General features: G+C 39.1%; 1 protein-coding gene across 2 annotated transcripts in view; it reads left to right on the forward strand.

Annotated features, from left to right (window-relative positions):
* RYK (receptor like tyrosine kinase) overlaps window positions 1–23,285 on the forward strand; it is a 108,863-nt gene that overhangs the window by 18,676 nt on the left and 66,902 nt on the right. For both annotated transcript variants that reach the window (XM_070794608.1, XM_070794613.1), the window contains exons 2-4: window positions 7,913–8,034; window positions 19,586–19,685; window positions 21,472–21,606. In XM_070794608.1, coding sequence (XP_070650709.1) covers window positions 7,913–8,034; window positions 19,586–19,685; window positions 21,472–21,606 — 357 coding nt within the window. The remainder of the gene's footprint in view (window positions 1–7,912; window positions 8,035–19,585; window positions 19,686–21,471; window positions 21,607–23,285) is intronic.

Consider the following 23,285-nt stretch of genomic DNA (forward strand, 5'->3'; position numbering starts at 1 on the left):
GTTTTCTTAATTTCCTTTCTGGGTTGTTCATTAGGGGACCAGCTTTTATCATGCATTATATCCTTCATTTGTTACTTTGATTTTTGATTGTTTTGCCCTGGGACAGTGACTCAGCATCCTCTTCTCTTTTTATATCAATGAGATTTACTTATAGGACCTTTGACCCGTTAGGGTTGTTGGAGTCACTGAGTTGTAAGATGATCCTCAGTGACTTGTTTTCATTACTTCCCTCCCTTTATCCCAGAGGATATTAACATTACTATGATTTTTTTTTCCCTCACTTATTACTTGTGACTGTGCTGGTGCTTTTCTAAATAGGCACTCATTGAAATGGCCAATTTGGACTTGGTTCTTTTCTCAGCCCTTGGAGCATCCTTGCTGTGATCAGGGTGTTGAAGGGATTGCTGTAGTCAATCCCTTCTACTGGAACCAAGCTGTTTCCTGGTCTCTTAAAGTTGCCCTTTCCCTGGCTTGTGCACAGCTGGCTGAGTAAAGCATCACTGAATAAATGGTTTCCTTCACTGCCTCTCTAACCATTCTTCACTGCCCACTTCTCTGCAGAACCTACAGCACCACTCCCAGATAATGATAAATCCTGCCATCTGCTGGCCCTGCTTTGAGACTGCATTTAATTGTTATGTCATTCTTGAAACACTAGCGATTAGCAGTAGCAATTAGAAAGGAGTAGATTATCTAGATCCTGTCTTCAGTTGTCTATTACTTTTCTCTTTCTTAAAAATTGTTTTGAGCATGATGGAGAAGGAAGGAATAAAGATTACATTCAGGAATACATGTATGATAGTCTTTACAGATTTCATCTTTTTCTAAAAATCAGTTTGTTTAAAATTCTTTTTATTTTTCTAACTATTGCCTGATTATCTGAATAAAAACATACGCCATTTGGAAAGTATACAGAACTATAAAAAAGAAGAAAAGTACACATTATTTAACTATGCATTGGGAGTCTTTGGTAAATATCTTTCCAGCATTTTTCCATGTTCTCATTTTTCTTTATGCAGTTGAAATCTTAGAATATAGGTAACTCTTTGAGATAGATGGTACATCAGAATCTATAATGTTATATTTTCTCTCCCTCTCTGTGTCCTTGCCTGTAGTCAGGTTGTGGACTATATGTTTTCTACTTTACAAACTGTGCTTTTCCTTATAGCTGATCACTTTTTTCTAAATCTCCTATGGTTGCTTTGGAAGAATTGAATTTCCTTTAAAAGTATGGTCTTGATGTGTCTATGTGTCCACTCCCCCATATTAATTGTGGATGGAGATACACATATCTACATGCTAAGATCAGTCATAGGCTGATAGTTTCGTAACATGATTAAACATATATTGGATTCTCCTCATATTTCTGTTATTTTGGGGAAATTGATTACATTGGGTTCTTTTTGAATTTCTAATATTTAGGGATTTTTTGGATTCTACATTTTGATTTAGAGCTACATTCATAATTATTATACTAGAATTATTACTCATGATAAACCTTTTCTCAGTATAAAATGATTATCTTATGTTAAAAATAAAAGTGTTATTAACTTTTCAGTATGTTTTGGAGTGACTTTTATGGAGAAGGATACGTAATTGGTATTTTTTTGAGAATCTGTTGTCTTTGCACATGATGAGAATTTCTCTGGGAATATAATTCTTGGCGCATTTCTGATTCCCCTGAAACCTATCATCTTGGGATTTCCTGGGTTACCCTTATTCAGACAGTGAGCCTGGGTGGTTCAAGGATTTTCTTCTCATTTCAGCCTCATTGTCACTGTTGAATGGTGAAATTCTGAGCTTTGATATTTTTCAGTTTGTAATGCTTTTCCAAATTTTACCTTTTGGTTGGGGCTTCGCTGGTGGCTCAATGGTAAAGAATCTGCCTGCCAATGCAGGAGATGTGGGTTTGATCCCTGAGTTGGGAGATCCCTTGGAGAAGGAAATGGCAACCCACTTCAGTATTCTTGCCTGGGAAATCCCATGGACAGGGGAGCCTGGTGGGCTACAGTCTATGGGTCACAAAGAGTTAGACACGACTTAGTGACTAAACAACAACAATGACAACCTTTTGGTTGGGTATTTTAAGGGAAAGTTGACGGAAAGGTGTTTTAGTCATTAGTAATTTGTTATTGGAGAAGGCAATGGCAACCCACTCCAGTACTCTTGCCTGGAGAATCCCATGGATGGAGGAGCCTGGTGGGCTGCAGTCCATGGGGTCATGAAGAGTGGGACATGACTGAGCGACTTCACTTTGACTTTTCACTTTCATGCATTGGAGAAGGAAATGGCAACCCACTCCAGTGTTCTTGCCTGGAGAATCCCAGGGACGGGGGAGCCTGGTGGGCTGCCGTCTCTGGGGTCGCACAGAGTCGGACACGACTGAAGTGACTTAGCAGCAGCAGCAGCAATTTGTTATTACTATGTTAATCTTAATATATCAAAGATATTATCTCTACCAATGTGATTTTTTAATTGAATTTTGTCATTTGAGGGCTTTTTCCTCTAGCTTTTACTGGCCTTCATATATTATTTTAGACAGTAATTGGGTTTTTGTTTAGTGAATTGCTGCAGCTGAATGAATATTTCTTTAAACCTGATTTTGAAAACTAATTTTTAATTTTCCCAGTTTAACTCCTATGAAAAATAAAAGAAAAAGGATAAAAGCATAACCCATAATTTACCATTTAAAATCAATTACTGTTCATATTTTTTGGTATTTATTTTCTTTTTTGAGAAAATGGAACACACATAATGGAGACCCATTATAAATGACAGACATATTTAAAATTTACTATGTATAGTAAATCATAGTCCTGTCCTTATTTAATGTGATTATAAGCAAAACTCAATTTGTTAAAATTTATTTATATAGTCTTATTGATGCCTTCATAGTCCTTTCCAGTAATTTTTTTAGTCGTTAAAACCTGTCTTCAAAGGGGAATTTCAGTATGTCTCGTGGGTGAGCAGGGAGAGATTTGACTAAAGGGTACAGTGGCTTGGAACACCATCTCTCTCCTCCAAAGAAAGAGAAATTGTTGAAAACTGTTGTTCTCTGTTAGGGATGGATTATAGTTTATTGATCATTGCTCTGTTAGTGGTAATTTATATTGTTACTTTTCTTCAGTTTTAAATATAATTTTGATTAATATATGTGCATAAATGTTTGTGTCTATATTTGGTCTTCTAAGGATGAGTTTTTAGAATTGGATTTACTGGGTTAAAGTATAAACATTTATAAATCATTGATAAATGTTCACAAATTGCTTGCTTGCACACCCTATCTAACATTCAGTATTGTATTGAAAGAATATAAGCATTTCTCTTCCAACATCAAATGCATTCCTAACAAACAAACAAAAACCTTTAAGATTTTGAAATCATTAAAAATAACAGGAATTATGGGAAAAATAAGGTTAAGGGTAAACCATTCAAGACCTCTGCAATTTTCAAACCAAGTACTAATAAAAGCATAATTGGTACCTTATGGGATAACTTGAACAGCTTGGTCAAACCACTTAGGGTGGCTGAGGCAGTTTCAGAAGAGAGTTAAAGATGATAAAAAATAATAGGATGGAAATCACTGGCTTGCATGGTTTTGAGGTAGTGCAGATGAGAGCTGCTTTCTAAGCTGGTGGTGCTGCCATCAAGTTGGGCCTAAGAGAGCGTGCAGCTTCCTGGGCCTAGGAACCACACAGAGACTGCTGGTGCTCCTCTGAGGAGAGAACCTTTTGTGCGGATGCTTATTTTTAGTTCCCTTTTTCACTGTTTTAGCTTTCTTAAAATAGGGCCGAGCGGGACTCCTGCCTGGCAGTAGCTGAACTGAGTGAGGGTCTTTTCCTTTTCCACTGAAAGTTATAGTTCTTTACCTGCTATTCTAGTTCCCCATGTCTGGGAAGATACAAATGTTAACTGACGCAGTTTCTATTAATATGTTGTACTGGTATTTTAATTTCCTAACCACTGATATGCTAATTGATGTTTAGGAATATGTTTTATGACAGAATTAGATTTACTAATTTGATGGGTGAAAATTTGAACTTCATTTTAATGGCTTCTTTGAAGAAATTCAAATCCTTTCAAACTAGGAATAACTGCCTTAGTAAAGAATGGCTATTTCAAAACAAATTGTCAAAATCGAATCAGGAAACAGCAACTCTGTTTGCAGTTGTATTACAGTTTTACAGTATTAGTGTATTACAGTTTCAGTACCTAAATCTAGGGTAGTGAATTTTAACATTTCAGTTTTTATTTTGATGGCCATTGTTTATAGATATGGATCACAGGGCTCCAAACTGTCAACAGCTTATAAATATTTATTTGTTGAACATAGAAGCATGGTTTTATAGTGACTCTCATTGGTGGGCATTCCTTCATCCAGGATTATGCAGCATTCAGTTATAGCACCAGAGAAGACAAGGGACAGGGGAGTCAAAACAGTTCAGGATTGGGTGTTTGCAGGATGGGGTATGCATGTCTTAGCTGTGGGAGAAAGTTGAGGGTACTGGTAAGAAAGTAATGGCAGTAATTGGGGTTGAGGTCAGTAAGAAAAAAACAAGGAAATGATTGCTATAATCAAGTGGGAGAAACAAGAGGATTATGGACCCTGGAGGTATTATGAGCCCAGAGAACAGCTGTTGTAACAATAAAGGGAAGGAACTGAAGAGCTACTGAAGTATTGAGATAATTACAGTTCAAGATTTTGGAGGTAAAGCAATTTATATATTTCCACTGTCCATAGAGATGGGTTACTTTGGTATGGATAAAGGTTATTGGAATTGGGGAATAAAAGGAACATTGAAGAACACGTTGAGAATGGGTTAGTCTCACGTACATTGGGAGTCTGGCATTATAAGTCACAGGAGAAGGGTGTTTAGAAATTTCATTAACTGGTTCCAGTATCTCAGTGAATGAGGTAGCTAAGATACTGGGAAGGAGCTTTGTGTGGAGTTGAATTTACTAGATGCTCTTAACATTTTAAACTGTGTCTGGAAAACGCAAATATTTACGCATCATTGTTATTATTACCAGTAATTATAACTGTTATTTGTTAGGAACAGATTTCTTTATTTCCCTGTGAATGATGTTTGGAATTTAAATTTGGAAGTTGTTGATCACTTATGATTATTTTTTTCTAAAACTTTATGTTGGTGCTAGTAACTTTCTATGGTATGAAGACTTTTTGAGATTAGAAAAGAGAGGTAAAAACTATTGTTGAGTCTTTTTTTCTCCGTCTTTAAAAAAGTTTAGATGAACTTTGTATATAATGAAACATGCAGATCTTAAATGTACCGTTGGTTGAGTTTTGAAAAATACATACACCTATGTAATCATAACCCTAGTTAGATACAGAACATTTCCATCACCCCAGGAAATTCCCTTAATAACACAGTGATTTGATTTCTATCATCACAAATTAGTTTTGCCTGCTCCTAAATGGCACCCCGCTCCAGTACTCTTGCCTGGAAAATCCCATGGACAGAGGAGCTTGGTAGGCTGCAGTCCATGGGGTCACTGAGGGTCGGACACAACTGAGCGACTTCACTTTCACTTTTCACTTACATGCGTTGGAGAAGGAAATGGCAACCCACTCCAGTGTTCTTGCCTGGAGAATCCCAGGGACGGAGGAGCCTGGTGGCCTGCCGTCTCTGGGGTCGCACAGAGTCGGGCACGACTGAAGCGATTTAGCAGCAGCAACAGAACGTTTTATAGTAATAATTAATATAGGATGTACAGCTTCTTTGATTCGTGGTCTGTTAGAGTCACCCCTTGTTACAAAGTCTCAACAGTTTGTTCTCATTGCTGAGTAGTATTCCATTGTGTGAATGAATATAACACAATTGGTTATTTATCTATCTGCCGAGGGATATTTCTGTTGTTTTCAGTTTTTGCTGTTCTGAATAAGAGTGCTCTCAAAGTTAACATACGAGTTTTTTTGTGGAATCATATGTTTTAATTTCTTTTGGTTAATTATCTAGGAGTGGAATGACTGAATCTGAGTAGACGTACACTTTGCTTTATAAGAAAACTGCCAGTTTTCCAAAGTTGTCCCATTCTTAGCAATGTGTGAGAGCTGCATTTGCTCCACATCCTTGCCAACATTTAGTCATTCTTCTGGGTGGAAATGATATCTCATTGTGGTTTTAATGTGTATTTCACTGATGACTAATAATGTTAGCACCTTTTTATACGCATATAAAAAGGTACGCACCTTTTTATATGCGTATCGTCTATTTACATATCTTTTCTTACAAAATGTATGTTCACATCTTTTGCCCTTTTTATTTAATTGTGTTGTCTTTTAATTTTTGGTTCATAAGAGATCTTGACATATTCTAAAAATAAGTCCTTTTGGTAGATGTGTTGTGAATATTTTCTCCCAGTTTGTGACTTGAATTTTATTTTCTTAATATCTTTTGAGGAGCAAAGTTTTTAATTTTAATGATGACCACTTCATCAGTTTTTCTCTTTGGATTCATGGTTTGCATGGCCAGTCCAAGAGATGTTTGTTTAACCTAGGTTGTGAAAAGTGAAAGTGTTGCTCAGTCATGTCAGACTCTTTGACCGCATGGACTGTAGCTGCCAGGCTTCTTTGTCCATGGGGTTTCCCAGGCAAGAATCCGGAGTGGGTATCTTAGGAGGTATGAGAGCCCCACCTGGACCTCTCTGCACACCACAAGGTGTTTTAAACTCATGGTATGAGGCCCAGTCAATAGGGAACTTACATTCCGGTTGGCCTTCCCTGTAGGAGGCCATGGGATTTTCCTCCCATGTGTGGGCTCTGTGTCGTCCGTTACTGGAGGGACACCTAGCCACAACTATAAATAATAGTAAATCAACTGAGAGCTCTGATTCCCTGCTTTTATTCTTTCAGTTCTTTTGGATTATATTGTGGAGAAAACTTCTAATATTTTTACCCCTCTCAAGCACTTGCTGTTACCCTCTTCTTCCCTTTTTGTAAACAGTGAGCTGCGCTTAGGCTCACTGCCTTGGTGTAGGCAATAGTGTTTAGCTAGCATTTAGTAGGTAGGTTTTTTCCCCTTTTAATTGATTTTTTTTTTTGGTTACGTTGTATTTTGTTCTCAGTAATTACTGGGTTTCTACTTAAGATGGTGATTAAATCTTTATTTTAAATTTTTATTTAAAAGTTGAATTAATTTTAAAGAAAATATTTAATACAAGTAGGATGAAGGGGTTATCACAAAATTGAGTAATGTGATATATGTTAGAGGTTGGATGTAACCTTGGCCAAGAAAGTGGTGTGGAAATGATTGAAATTTGAAATCTCTAGCATTTCTTAGGCATCTTGATATTTTCTCCTTTTATCTGTGGTGCTAACTTGTCTAACAGGAGTTTACCGAGCATCTGCTTTGTGTAGAGGACTGTCCTGAGAATATGAAAAGTGTAGTGTTCTCTGCTTTGCAGTTTAGATTTGGAAGAGGATGTGTGTCTGTGTGGCAGTGGGGTGAGTGTACCTTGGTAACATGCTGTTCAAGTGGCCAGCACGTCATACTGAAGGAAGCCAAGATCATCTCTGGCTAGGGCCTTGACTCACACTCATGTTTCCCCCCAGGTGCCTGTCTCTTTTCCTAAATCCTCATCAGTTTTGCAGGGTAAAGGGGCTTTTGTCTGTAGGCACTTATCTGAGAAGTCTTTGTCCAAAAGGAAATGTGTCGCATTGGTGGTTCTCAGAACCAGGGTTCTGGCTCCAGCACCCCTGTGCTTAATTGTCCCGAGTCTCAGTTTCTTCATCTTTGTTGGCAATGATAAAATCCAGTCTTCTTCCTGCTTCATAAGGCAGCACAGGTGGGATGTGCTTTTACTCTGTTATGATCAGTATTTCAAGTATTGATGGTTAATGCTTTTGAGGGTATTTGGGGCATTTAATTTTTTCTCTTTTTTTTTTCCCTAGGTCTTGATGCAGAACTTTATTATGTGAGAAATGACCTTATTAGTCACTACGCTCTATCCTTTAACCTGTTAGTACCCAGCGAGACAAATTTCCTGCACTTCACTTGGCATGCAAAGTCCAAGGTAAGAGAGCGGTCCACCAAAGAGGCCAAGACAGGACCACCCAGGCCCAGAGGCTGAGGCAGAGGCTGGATCTGAGGGGTGGGCTGCCAGCTGCACAAGAGGGTCAGTGGCGGGTGGGCTGTAGCAGTACTGGGTCTTTTCAGATTGTGTTTTAAATCTTGAGCCCATTCCTCTAGACTTTCAAATCCTTGAAAATGAAAGTAGCCTTTCATTTGAAAATGAAAAGAAAGCTAGTCATATATGTGACTAGCTTATGACCGAACACTTATTTTCAGGCTTTTCAAACAAGGATGTAGCTCTAGCTGGAAGAGGGGACAGGTGGACCTGCTAATGACTGTGCTGTTATGATGAAGAGAGATGAATGAGGGGTTGGGAATTGGTAAGATAGGTGGTTTAGACATGTTTGAGGTCTTGGATACAGTTCTCCCAGTTATGGAGAAGCAGTGAAAGTAAAGTGCAGGAGGTGTAAGCACTCGTGTTGGCGCTGGCTAAGCTTCTTTAACTGTAACAAACTTCTTGCCTGGTTTACATGTTGCTGAATTCTTTAGATTTCCTCTGTTTGGGCTCCTCTATCATGGTAAGTTTTCTCTTAAGTCAAAGAATGAGAGGCTGAGTGTAGAGTCCACCTTCCCTGGTCAACTTCAGTTTCTTTTGTCAGCCTCATGTATAAGCTTCTGAGTAGGATTTTATTTGGGAAAGAAAAATAGTTTTTGCTATACTAAAATAAGAATACCTATTGTAGAGTTTATTTTTTAAAAAGTATTACAAAGAGGTGTTCGTTCTTAAGCAAGTCATTTAAATCTGACCCCTTTAATATAGATCTTTTTATCTTCTTAGAAAACAATAATGGTTATTGGGAAAATTCAACTATTACAGAGTTGTTTTAAGAACTCTTCAGACTTTGTACATCTGAACCAAGAAAAATAATTATTGTTTATAATTTGGTATACTTGAAACCATACTTCTTTTTCCTTTTTAAACAAAAAGGGGATTATCTGATACATGTGTTGTACAGTATTTTTTCCCTACCTGATACTATGTCTTGGCAACTTTACACTTCTCTAATTACAGATTTAACTCAGTCTCTTTAATGGCTTTATAATATGATATTGTATGGATGTATGATGTATGGTTAAGTGCTTCATTGACGTATGGATTTTTAGTAACATTTCTCTTCCCTGTTACAAATAGTTTCATTCATTTGGCAGAAAAATTTTATGGTAAAGGGATGGTAAAAACAATTGGTAGTCATCTTTTGTTGCTGTTTCTAGCATTATTATTAATGAATATAGAATCATAGAAAAAATATGTGTGTGAATGTGTATGTATGTATATAGGTATATGTGTGTGTGTATATATATTAAGAATGTCTAAATTTGTTCAGAAATTTTTGTGTACTTTTGGCATTATTTCTGAATGGTACGTTGTGATCAGAAAGTGAAATGACTGGGTCAGAGAATGTTCATGATTAAAATTTTGACTGCTGTTGCCAAATTCTTTCTCCCATCCCTCTCCCAAGATGGTACCAATAAGCCAACACTCCTTACAAAGTGAATAAGGTGCTTATTTCAGTTCACTGCTTAATGCTAAATATTTTAAGTATATTTGTTTGTCAGTTAGGTAAGTAGAAATGATTATGTAAATATGCATATATCCACATTTTTATATATGCTCACACGTATATTAGAGAAATGTACACATATACGTGCATTAAAATACGCCTGCAGGAATGTTTGGATTAAAGTTCAGTTAGCTTGGATCCTGGGTAAAGTGTATGTGCCTTGCTGTCTAGAACACCTAAGTCCAACATTATTGCCTTGGGGTATCCAAATAGGGGATGTTCTTTTAGGAGTGGTTAGATCTCTTTAGGATGAAATCTGCAAAAACAGAGGGAGAAGATTCATGTGATCTAACAACATTTAGTAGATGATAACTTGGATATGCTGAAGTGCCAGCATAAATGACATAGGTCACTCAGAATAGGTTCACTTGAGACATTTTAATCTGAGGTCTTGTTAGTTTGAATGAGTAGGCACCTGGACTCTTCAAGGAGACAAACCTAATTCATTTTTCAGTAATGTGTGACTTTATTATTACTTGGGTGACCTTATCATTATTTGGGGGAGTAACCTTTAATTTTTATGTAATTTCAGACAGAAAATTACAAAAACAGTGCAAAGACTTCTCATTTATCCTTCACCCAGATTCACAAATTGTTACTGTTCTGCCCCATTTATTTTATGATTCATTCTCTCATTCTCCCTACTCTCATGCACACAGACTTTTTTCCTCTTGAACTGTGTGCAAGTGATGGCATGTTTCATGCCCTTTTACCCCTGAGTACATCGGTCTATATTTTCTAAGGATAGGAGTATTCTTTATATAACCAAAGTACAGCGGTCAAAATCAGGAAACTTAACACTGACACAAGACTGTTATCTAATCTCCAGAACTCACACTTCACCAGTTAATCACAATCATGTTTTTTGTGGCTCTTTTTCCCCCTCCTGTGGCCTTTCTCTGTGTTTCTTGACTTTGACATTTAGGAACATAGGCCGGTGGACTGCCGCCTCAGTTTGAGTCGCCTGAGGCTTCCTCGTGACTGGGCTCACGAGTGTTTCGGTGGTGGTAGCACCGCAGCAGAGCTGTCCTCCCCTCTGCACGTGATGTCAGCTTGTCCTTTTACTGTGGATGTTACTGTGATCGCTCAGTTCACCAGGTTTCTCCACTGTAAGGTTCTCTCCTTTATAATGAACAAGTAATTGTGGGGACATAATTTGAAATTAGGGCTTCCTAGGTGGTGCCAGTGGTAAAAAAAAAACTCACCTGCTAATGCAGGAGACATAAGAGATGCAGATTTGATCCCTGGGTTGGGAAGATCCCCTGTAGGAGGGCATGGCAACCCACTCCAGTATTCTTGCCTGGAGAATCCCTGGGACAGAGGAGCCTGGTGGGCAATAGTCCATAGGGTTGCAAAGAGTCAGACATGACTGAAGTGACTTAGCATGCACAATTTGAAGTTATATATTAAAATTCTGTATCAACAGCCTTTCAAACACTAGTTTTTGCACCTGTGTTTAAAACTCGGTTTCAGTTTTAGCCATTGTGATTGTTCCTCTCACTGAAAGAGGTCAGATCTGCACTGGGTAACCATTTGGTGGGCATGTTGTAGAAGGAATTTAAACATTTGTGGAATGGTGGTCTTGAATTTTAGGTTCCCTTGCAACTCTGAGATCCATTGTTTCAAGTAGAGAAGCTTTTTATATTCTCCAAAAAATTGACAGTTAGTCCTTTGTTACTTTTCCCATCTGTAATGTTGATGAATATAAAAACAAATAATACATATATTTTAAAGTTGTGAAAAATCTAATGAAATAGACATTCTATTCTGAGTGAACTACTGACTTTGAACAGGATGTGATTGTTTTGGGGCCCACTTGGGAAAAAAGATGTATATGTATATATCCACCGTGAGAATATTTCCCAGGCAAGAGTATGGATAGTGATTTAGGAATAAAAAGGCAATGTAGGATGTGACAGTTAGAATTGAACAGAATTAAACCTCTTATTCATTTGTTTTTAAAAATATACATACACTAATTTTTTTTTTTTTTTTGAGTGAGTTTCAGGGATCTGGCTGCTTATGGGTACCTGAGGAGTTTTAGAAACCTGTAGACAAGGAGGAAATTGGAGTGGGAGAGAATAGATAGAAGGGGCTCAGGTGAATGTATATGTTTGAATGGGAAGCAGTGTTGGTCTGGGTACATGTTGGGTGAGGAGGAGCCTTGGTATAGCTCTGCTGTACTTCTGCATTCTTCACATTATCTTGTAGAGCATAATTTCTAAGATACTTCTGTGGCAGGTGTTAAACACCATCCTTAGTGTACATTTGGGCTGCCCTTACTGGTGTGGTGGTCATTGTAAGTCAGAAGTTCCCTGACTTGCCGGAGGCCATCACCATTTATTTACTCGTCTCGGGCAGAAGCCTAGAAAGGATCCTAGACGCCTCCTACACCTTCCAGGTCCAGATGATACAGATGATTCTCTCTTATAACTATACCTTAAATTCGTTTCTTATCTCTCTTGAGATCTAATGCCTCCTCCTTAACTTAGGCTTTCATGTTTCTTAACTCGATTATGGAAAAATAGCAGCCTTCTAACTGGTGGGCTGCTGTCTGTGGGTCGCACAGAATCGGACACGACTGAAGCGACTTAGTAGTAGTAGTAGTAACTGGTCTCCTGGCCTCTGGACTGACTTCTTGCTGCACCCCCTGCAAAACTGCTCTAAGGCTCTCGGTTGCCACCAGAATAAAATTCTATTTCATAGGGAGCCTTCATAATCTCGTCCTCGTTTTCTGCCCGCCCTCCAGCTAATTGTTTAATGTCTTTTTTTATTTCTTGAATGCCCTGGACTCTGTTACTGTGCTGGCTGTGCTAGAAATACCCTTTCCCCATTCTTTACTTCATTAACTCTTGTTTATCTAATGAAACTTAGACCTGGTGTCACCTCTTTTTCATCTGTGTCAGGTGCCCTTTCCTTTCACACCCTTATCATGCTCTTAAGGATATTTTTGTAGTTGATCTTCTTCTCTCTCCCTTTGAGGCGCTGAGCATGTCAAGGGTAGGGACCTCTTTTCATCTTTCTCTGGGTCCCTCATGCCTGGTATAGCACCTGCTACTTAGATACAGGTGTGCTCCTTAACTGACTATGGAAGAGAGGCACAAGGCACAGCTCCGCAAAGGGGCAACTTCTGAGCAGTTGGAGCTTTTCAGAGTTCGGATGTGCTGCTTTAGAGGCAGTGGATTCCTGTATCTAGAAGTGTGAAAACATGGGTTGGCTATACTTGACAAACTGTTTGGTAAACTAGTTGCACACCTGGGATGTTGCAGATACTTTACTGTGAATAAAGTAAATTTGAAAAAATATAGTTTTAAATTTGAAAAAAATGAATGTAACTCATTCATTTTTGAATGAGTTGAATTCAGTTTGAACATATAGCTAAGCCTATTTCACAGTTCATCTGTAGAAGGTATAAGAGTTTAGAGGAAAGTACTAGTCATGCTATGTCTTAAAATGTTTTATAGTAAAAAAGTGAAGGAATGTGTATATGTTAAATCTAATGTCAGGTTTGACCTCCATTGCAACTCCTAGTTCCAGTTTTAGGTCATAATTTCTTTTGTGATTTTAGCACAGTTGTTTAATTGAAGTTTGTCTATTTTAAAAGTTAATCTTTTGAGTATTTTGTTTATGCATATGGTACAAAATGCGAAAGGCATAGGGGTATATAGTGAAAAATAAATCCCCTAGCCCTTTCTAGTATCATCCCCAAGCAATCTAGCCACCTAACTCCCCTTCCATTGGCAACCACTGTTACCTGATTCTGATCTCCCCTTCTAAAGATAGTCTGTACATGGATAAGCATCTAGATATGTGAGTGTGTGTGTGTGTGTGTGTGTGTGTGTGTGTGTGTGTATATGTGTGTGTGTGTGTGTGTGTATATATATATATATATATATATATATATATTTGAAATGATAGTCATCAAGGGGGCAGGAGAGACATGATGAAGAGTTCTTCACCTGATCTTGTTAGCTCTGGGATGCAGTTAGGAACTTTCAGAAGGAGGGTCATGGCTCCTCGGCTCCAACACTTTGCAATTATTGCTTTTTAAGAATTACCAGAGGATGAGATACTTGCTTCCAAAGATCTTCAGTCTTCTTGGTATGTCACTTCATTGAAGATATTTTAACATTATCAAAGCTTCTGATAATAGTGTTCTGCAGTGACTGTGTTTTATCTTGCCAAATAGGTTTGTGGTCTTCTCAGAGACTGGAGCTGTGTCTTACTCTTGACATTGTATCACACTGCCTTAGACAGTGGTTGGTAAATATAATGGGTTAATTGCATTTCCAGATGGGGTAAGAACTCTGGTGTTGCTTTTCTTTCACAGTCCCCTTACTGGTGGTTTTAACAGATAATAAGTTTCTTCTGCATTCCAGAACGTTCTCCAGTATCCAGGAAAAAACTTGCAGTTGTATCTGTTAAGTGTCAGATATTTTAGATAGCTGAAAGGCAAAAATATACCAAAAGGTAGCAGAATACTTACACTACTCAGTCCCATCCTATAAGCTGTTCTCTGGTTTCAGGAATTCATCATTGTCAGGAGGATCTGCAGGGAACTTGTCCAGAGTTCCTACAGCAGCCCTGGGGGCCAGCCTGCTGTATCCCCTGCAGGGTGGGATTTCTGTGAGAAAGGCAGCACTTCTGATAATTTCAGAGAAATTGAAAGGCTGTTGGGCTTCAGGCAAAGTGCACTCACTTTAAATCTGTACTGGGTTCCAAGAGGAAGTGGCTTTACTCAGCAGTTGCTTATATGCAATTACCATTTGTTTCCAAGTAAGGGAAGATTACCAAAAATGTTTATTTCTTAGCTTATTCAAATATTTATATTTTTTTCTCATTTCTTTTATGAAGTATTTTGGCTCATTCTTTGTTCTGATAAACAACTGATTTTCAGATTTTCTTTGTTCCAGTAGATTATAAATGTTAGCTTTAGAGCAGATCTGTTTCTTCAAAGGATTATTGGTTAGTGAGAGTCCATATAGATTGATGGCATGCCAAAATATAAAAAACTGCCCTTTAATAATAAGCAGTTTCTAACCCCAGAAACTACAATTTAAAATTTTATATTCTGAAGATTCCTGAGGGAGAAGAGAACTGCTTTGGAATGCCTTTCATGTTTAGGCAGTCCCTCAAAAAGGGAGGCAGCAGAGGGCAGGCGTCGTGCCTTCACACTTTTTAGTGTTCCAGGCTGCTGCTGGCCAAAGGGTTGGGCTTCTCAGAAATCCTGCTCAACCCCTTCACCACATGCCTCTGATGCTACCCAGCTCCATTCACAAGCCCATTTCTCTACCTTCTGCCCTCACCCCCTGCCACACTGAGGCTCTCCAGTGCTGGTCTGGTCCCTGCCCTCAGACTACAATTAGGGCCTTTAACCTTATTTGCAGTTCGCTCTGTATACTGCCCCAGGGGTTCTGGTCCCTGGCTGGCTGTGCCTCTGCTTGCAATTATTGAGACCTAGAGTAAAGGAGACAGCAAGTTTGGGGAAGCATAGTAAATTTGGCTTTGAATCTGCTATGTTTGAGAGCTGTAAGATTATTAGGCACATATGTCTAGTAAGTTATTGGGCATATGGGAGAGAATGAAGATGTAGGAGAGTGAGAGAGACGAGTTGATGATACAGGATCCCATTAGTGGTCTAGTGGGCTAAGACTAGTATGCTGAGAGAAGGGTTTATCATTTGGAGAGGAGAATAAATCTCTCCTTGGGAGTGGAGTGCAAAGGAAGAGCGCTCTAACAGATCTGCCTGGAAAGTGAAAAGTGAAGTCGCTCAGTCGTGTCTGATGTTTTTCGACCCCATGGACTGTGGCCTACCAGGTTCCTCCGTCCATGGGATTTTCCAGGCAAGACTACTGGAGTGGGTTGCCAATGCCTTCTCCAGGAGATCTTCCTACATTGTAGGCAGACGCTTTACCATCTGAGCCACCAAATCTGCCTGGAGCTGAAAAGAAAGGGAGAAAGTTGGGGGGGGTGGCAGGTTCTTGTGTGCCAGGTGAAGGGGACAGGAGCATTGTCTGAGAGTAGGAAAGTGGGGTGGGCAGCAGGTGGTGAAGCTGTGAATCCCATGAGGTTTGGAGTGAGAAGACTAGGGAGAAGGGGCTGAGTAGGGAAGGGACTGCTGACCAGGATTAACGGCTTACCCTGAACATGGGGATCATCATTGTGTAAGAGCAGCTTTCTCTTCTGGTCTGTGGTTTCCCCCGGTTGTGCTGGGCAGCAGGGGTGGCGTGAGAGGTGGTCAGCGTTCTGATGGCAAAAAGACGGTGTTGGTAGCTAGTCTTCTCTGGGGCACAGTGTGGAAAGTGAAACCAGGTCCCTGGATGGATAGGCTGGAGAGAATGGAAATAGCGTCACTGGCCATTACATCCCAGCTATGAGCACAGCCCTTGGTTTACAAATGTGCTTCATAAATGGTGGTTGAGTCAAAGTGTTGGAAACAAAGAACTGGTTTTGTAGGAATCAGAGGTGGTAATGGGATCTTTGATAGAGTGGGATTTTTACATTTGTTTTGGTTATGAAGTAATTCTTCAGTACATAGGAATGCTGAATATTAATATCAAAGCCACCAGGAAGATGGCAGGAGACAAAGCGAGCCGAGTGCCACGGGCTCTGTAAAGTCCTTGTGTGACACTGATGATGACGGCGTGAGAAATAGCCATTGTGAGTAGAAGCTGTGAGCTTCAGAGTACAGGGGCTTTTGCATGAGGAGGGGAAGAAGAGAAAGGACCTGAAGATCCTGAAGGAATGCTGACCCTGCTGTGCCCTGAGGGTTGAGGGTTACAGGGACCAAATGATAGAAAAGCCGGGCTGGAGGAAAAGGCAGGGAAGACACTTGGGAAGAGGCCGACAGTGTGAGAGTCTATTTAGTCTAGTGGGGTTCCCAATAGGGGACAATAGAGAGGGCTGCAGGATTGTCTTGGCAGGGCACAGGAAGGCTTGTGTCAGAATCTTGGAGGTCAGGAGCAGGCTGGCCAGTATGGGGAAGTGCAGTGGGGCATAGTGTGGCGACCCTGGAATGACTGCTGATGCTACTGGGGTCGGCGTTTATCAGAGGGGACCTGTACCCGACTGACAGTTAGGTGTGTCAGTTAATTATTTTACTTGATCCTCAGCAGTAGCAGCATTTTATAAAAACTGAAACTTGGGAAAAGTTAGTAAATTATCTGATGGTCACACAGTCTCATGGTTCCAATCCAGTTCTTGCTGACTGTGCTGAATTTTTTTTTCAGGCAGTTGCCTTTCATGTATTGCTTTGTTTAGAGATAGCATGGATATAGGAATATAGTCAATGCATTTTCTTAATATTAGTAAGTATTGCTGGAAAGCCTGCTCATTCTTGGCCCACAGTTGCTGGGCTGTGGCTCTCTCACACCCCCTGGTGGCAGTGACTAAGTGTTGCAGCATGCTAAGGTGAGAGGGAACACTTCTAGCCAAGGAACCACCAAGTCACTGATGTGCAGCAGCCAGAGCATTTCCTTTGTTATGAACATGGCACTTAACAAATGCAACTTTTAACAATTGTTTGTATATCTATCTTAACTGTAAAGCAGTGCTTTAATACTTGCATATCCCTATAGCGTTCGGGGTACACCTGAATGGCCCAGTACCCTGATGCTGGGAAAGAAGGCAGGAGGAGAAGGGGACAGCAGAGGACAAGATGGTTGGATGGCATCACTAACTCAGTGGACATGAGTTTGAGCAAGCTCTGGGAGATGGTGAAGGACAGGGAAGCTTGGCATGCTGCAGTCCATGGGGTCACAAAGAGCTGGACACGACTGAGCAACTGAACAACAGCAACAATAGTGTTCTGGAACTTTCAAGTAAAGTGTGAAAAGGGGAACCGAGAGAGGGAGCTATAGTCATTGGATTGATCCCTTCTCATCTGTGGGTTAAACACCTCCTGACTCAGTCAGTGCCCAGGTGTCCACCCTTTCTCTTACACTCTGGGATGCTCCTCTGTCCCTGTTTTCTTTCATCTTTGTTGTGTCCTATTTGTTGGTTTTTTCCATTAGCGTGTACAACATTTGAGTATCTCCCATTGAAAAAAGAAGAAAGATAGGCTTTGAAGTCTATTCTGCCATTACCTAGTTACATTCTTTCTAGTTAAGTTTCTTGAAGAATTGTTTCTTGAACCTCTTTCCCACTACTGTTTTCCTAACCCTCTGCCCTTTGGCTTCTGCCAATCCCAGCCTTCGCTGGAAGGCCTTGTGACCACTGAATGGGAGAGGGGTGCCCTTCTCATTGAGTCCCAAGGACAGGACAAAGAATACCGGGAAATATAAGGCCTTGTTGAGGGTCTTGAAGATGGCATCCATTCTGAATTTCAGATATTACTTAGCAGGTTGAGCTGTTTCTTTCATGAACATCTTGCTAGCAAAAGGGGTGTGTTTGATGTTTGATATTGATTGATGCTGATTGGTTCTATTAAGCCACCTATAGAGGCCAGGTATTGATAGAGAATATTGGTGTTCCAGGGACATTTTTCTAGTCATCTTTCTTCCTTTCTGGATTCTGAATCACTTGAGATCCAGAGGTTAGATGGACATCCAAACATTAACTCTGTTAGTGGTGAAAGCCGGACCAGAGAATGTAGCATAGATATTTTATGAGAAATTTGTACTTTGGAATCTACTTGTGAGGTGAGTGGATCTGATGTAGATCAGACCTTCATCTGCCAGCACATACAGGCCCTCAGAGCTTGGCTTTTATCAGCTAGAGAAGACATTGGTGACTAGTCATGGTCTGTAAATTATACATCTCAACTCCTTGGCTCTTCATATCTATCTGCCTCTCTAGGGCTTCTCTGTCAGTGACTGTGATCCTCAGCAGAATTCTGAATCCTAGATGGCAGGTTGTATAGGAGAGTGGTGGTACTGTTCTGGGCATGAAATAGAGGGTGGCTCACTGGACTGAATGTTTATTCAATTGAAAATTCCCAGGAACAAATGAACAAGCATAACAAAACAGAAACAGAGTCATAAATATAGAGAACAAGTAGGTGCATACCAGAGGAGGGGTTGGGGAAAGAGATAGGTGAGGGAAATTAAGAGGTGCAAACTTTAGTAGCAAAATTAAAGAGTCAAGGGTATGAAATTTACAGGGTGGAGAGTATAATCAATAACTAAATAATATGATCTTTGTGATGACATATCATAACTACTTATTGTGATCATTTTGAAATGTATAGAAAAAAATCACTGTTGTATTAACAGGAACTAACATAGTGTTGTAGGTCAGTTATACTTCAAAAACAAACAAACGTACAAACAAACTCATAGAAAAAGAGATGAGATCAGATTTGGTTACCAGAGGAGGGGGAGGAGGGGAATTGGATGAAAATAATGAAAAGATACTACAGATTTCCAGTTATAAGATAGGAATACAATGTACAAGCTGATAAATATAATCAACTGCTGTATGCTATGTATGAATGTTGTTAAGAGAGTAAATCCTGAGTTCTCATCACAAGGAAAAATTTTTTTCTATTTCTTTAATTTTGTATCTATATGAGATGATAGATATTCACTAAACCTGAAGCATTTCATCATGTATGTAAGTCATTATGCTGAAACCATTTTATACAGTGATATATGTCAATTATATCTCAATAAAACTGGAATAAACAAATAAAACACATCCCCTCGGCAGTCATCTAATAAGTCATTTAAGAAGCAGCACAGTTTGGTGGGGAAAAGTCTTAGACCCAGCAGATCTGGATTCTCACTCTGGCTGCTTTGTGTATATTAGACTTCCCTGGCTTGGTGTCTTTGACTGTTAAAATAAAGGAACATTCCTAAGACTGTTTCTGACAACTTGGACTTTTAAAAATATAGCTAGATTATTTGTTAATGACCAAAATCAGTGTGGTCAAGCTATACTAAGCCCTGTCTGTTATCACAGGTCCAGTTTGTTTATTTCTCCATATTATAGGTTGAATATAAGCTGGGATTCCAAGTAGACAATTTTGTGGCTATGGACATGCCCCAGGTCAACATTTCTGCTCAGGGGGAAGTTCCACGCACTTTATCAGGTGAGTCTCAGTGACAGAGTTTAATATGCTGTTTTTAACTGTATCCCCTGTACCTGGAGAAGGGCGTGGCAATCCACTCCAGCATTCTTGCTTGGAGAATGTCATGAACAGAGGAGCCTAGCAGGCTACAGTCCATGGGGTCACACAAGAATTGGATACGACTAGCACGAACCTAGCACGAACGCACACACCCATACCTTTAAAGAACATAGGTATAAGATGCAGAAGTTCTTTAACAAGTGATTTTTGTAAATAAGGATTATTTGGACTTTTTAAACAGTTTCTTCTTTTCCATCCCCTCTAGAATGATGTGCACTCAGCTCTTTTGTCTCCTTTTATGCATTGTTGGCCCTGACTCGAGTCCCTTTGTCTGCTCCTGTTTTTCTTCCATTAGTTCCCACACTGCAGCCTGGATGATCACTTCCTCAGTGCCCCACCTTCATCTGTTGAGTACCTTCCGGGTTCTCCAGCTGGTGTGCTGTGTTTAGCGTCTGCCCCTGCCTATCTGTCTAGCCTGTTGCTAGATCTGCCCCTGTGCTCCAGCAGTGCCAGGCTGCATGTGATTCTGAGCCAAGCCTTGCCCATGCTGATCTCTGTGTTTAAACCATCTTTTCATCTTTCCTGCATCTGAATTTCTGTTCATATTAAATATTCTGCAAGACTCAAAGTCTTTACTCTTTTTTTTCTGCCTCCTCTCCCTCCATGTGTTATCTCTTTGTATTCTTCCTGCCCTGTAAGATCTTTTATTTAACTGTTTAAAATTGATCACATTATTTTGTAATTCTTTGTCCTTGTCTGTACTGCTAGCCTGTGGCCACCTGAGGGCAGGAGCTGTCTGTTTCAGCTGTCTACCCTTGGTGCCTAGTAACGTCTGAATAGGATGGGCTCTCAGGACACGTCTTAGTAAATGATATGTATCATGTTTATACCAGTTTGTTTTGAGCCAGTCTTTTGAGAAGGCCTCCTGAAGATGTGAGATATAAAGAAAGTGAAAAGTTTTAAAACTTGAAAGTATAAGCCCCAGTGTTATGAAACTTTCTTAACTCACTGTTACTAGTAGCATATGTTAATCTAAGCTTTAAGAAAATATGAGAAGGCTGATTACTTTTTATGGGCTAGTAAAGAAATTCAGAAATGCCCATATTGTTCATACGCTGATACCGATGGTAGAATGATGCATTCTAAATTTGTAGAAAGAGTCTTAAACTGAAAGATTGAAAAAAAAAATGCATGAAAGTCTGTTATCCCATTGCTGCAGTAATTAATTAAAACAGTTTTTGCTTGGAAAGGTTTTTTTTTTTTTTAATGCATAGGTGAGAATTTATCAGTTTCCTTTACAGCTTTATATTTAATCTCTTCCTTAACAACAATGCACAATTGCTTTTTGATGGTGAAATTGTCTTTCCTTTTTATCAAGTAATTTTTGTTGTTACTGTTGGTGATTGTGCCTGGTAAGATAGTGGAGTTTGCCTTATGGTTTTGTATCTTTACTATATGGTAATAAGAGAATTTAGGAGACAGATTGGTGTATTAAAAATCATGAGCAAATTTGAAAATAATTCTCTTCCTTTGTCTTGATTTGTTCTTTAATGCTGACTTTTATAGTACTTTATATTTAAAGCTGTGTAGTCTAAAAATAAATTCTCTGAAAGTTTTTGCTTAGTATTTTATGTAAATGTATTATTTTTTAGTTTTATTGCAATAGAAATAAATTCTAAATTATGGGACATTAATGTTGATTTTTAGAACATTTAAATATTTTTTCTTATTTATTTTTTTTTAACAGTGTTTCGGGTCGAGCTTTCCTGTACTGGCAAAGTAGATTCTGAGGTTATGATACTCATGCAGCTCAACTTGACAGTAAATTCTTCAAAAAACTTTACAGTCTTAAATTTTAAACGAAGGAAAATGTGCTATAAAAGTAAGAAATTTATTTACTAAAGTATGTATTTTATATAGATGTGAGAAGATCAAAAATAGATTTTGTCATCTTTTTACAGATTTGTGTTCCAGTCTTGACTATAGTTGCAAGTATGAAAAGAGCACTAACTGATGAAATTCTGAAATAATCACCATGATAGCTTCTAGCTAGGAATCTTATTTAGGCCCCACTCAGTCCCTGCTTTCTCAAAATTTTTGTCAGAATTGGTAAGAATGTTTTCCCTTAGAATGTGAAATAGCACTGATGGCCGATCAGGCCGAAGAGGTAAAGAAATCACAGACTTTAGATAGGGGCCCCTGAGTAATGGGGTGTTAACTGTTTCCTTTATGAATTACTTTTATATAGAAACGTTGCCCTGGTCCCAGAAAAATGTGTTATAACTCTACTCTTGGTGGAGTATTGGAATAGGTTTCCTTTTATTAACCTAAGTTTCAGGTGTTTTTTTTTTTTTTTTTTCATCTATAAAATGGTCTAATAACCTGTTTTAAGAGGTAGGTGGGTTGATTTTAGATTAATCTACTATCATGAAACTTAAAATACTATATGTGGATACTTACTAATATTTGGTAGTTTTGGCTTTGAATAATCTGTTACTCAAGAAATTGCAGCAGATGTGAAAGAGCTTCAGCACACGAGTTCATAGAGCAAGAATTTTAGAATTCTTCTTAAAGGTTATCTAATCCAACCCACTCACTTTAAGTTCCATAGAGATTAAAGTGGCCGGAATTTACCCATCACAGTGGTGGAGCTGGTTAGTATGTAAGGTAGAAAAAAAAAATACTAAAGAAAACTTGCTGAGTTTGGGTTTTGCTGAGTGACAGCCATGTTCCAAGTGCTTTACAAACACATTTAAACCCATTTAATGCTTATAGCAGCCTGAGGCAGTAGCTTCTCTCATTATATCCAGTTTCTAAGGAGAAAGCTGAGGCTCAGAGAGTTCAACCAACTTGCCAAGGCCGGATAACTAAGTGGTGGAGCTGGGTTGCAAACCTGTGCTTTTGCTTCATTGTCAAACTGTCTCTTAACACATTTCCTAGTCAGGGTTACTGCTGAGTGTTATGAGAACACCTGAGGCCAGCATTAAAATGGCTAATGTCCAGATATGTGCCAGCAAAAAAGTGGTACTGCATTAGAATGGGCATTTTTTTTAGCTCTCATTTAATCTTTTAATTAAGAGTAAACAATTGCTCTCTCTATATATTTTCCCCAGTTTTATTGAGATATAAATGACACATATCACTGTATAAGTTTAAGGTGACAGTGTAATGGTTTGATTTTCATACATTGTGAAATGATTATCACAATAAGTTTACTTAGCAGCCATCATTTCATGTGGGCTTCCCCAGTGGCTCAGATGGTAAAGAATCTGCCTGCAATACAGGAGACCCAGGTTCGATCCCTGGGTCAGGAGGATCCTTGGAGAAGGAAATGGCAACCCACTCCAGTATCCTTGCTTGGAAAATCCCTTGGACGGAGGAACCTGGCAGGCTATAGTCCATGGGGTTGCAAACACAACTGAGCGACTTTACTTCATCATTTCATGTAGTTAACAACAGACAGAGAAAGCAAAAAAAGAAATTTTTTCCATGAGATGAGAATTTAATAAATTAGGATTTACTCTCTCAACAACTCTCACATAATCATACAGTTAACATATA

Source organism: Bos indicus, chromosome 1 (assembly GCF_029378745.1).
Source record: "Bos indicus isolate NIAB-ARS_2022 breed Sahiwal x Tharparkar chromosome 1, NIAB-ARS_B.indTharparkar_mat_pri_1.0, whole genome shotgun sequence".
NCBI lineage: Eukaryota > Metazoa > Chordata > Mammalia > Artiodactyla > Bovidae > Bos > Bos indicus.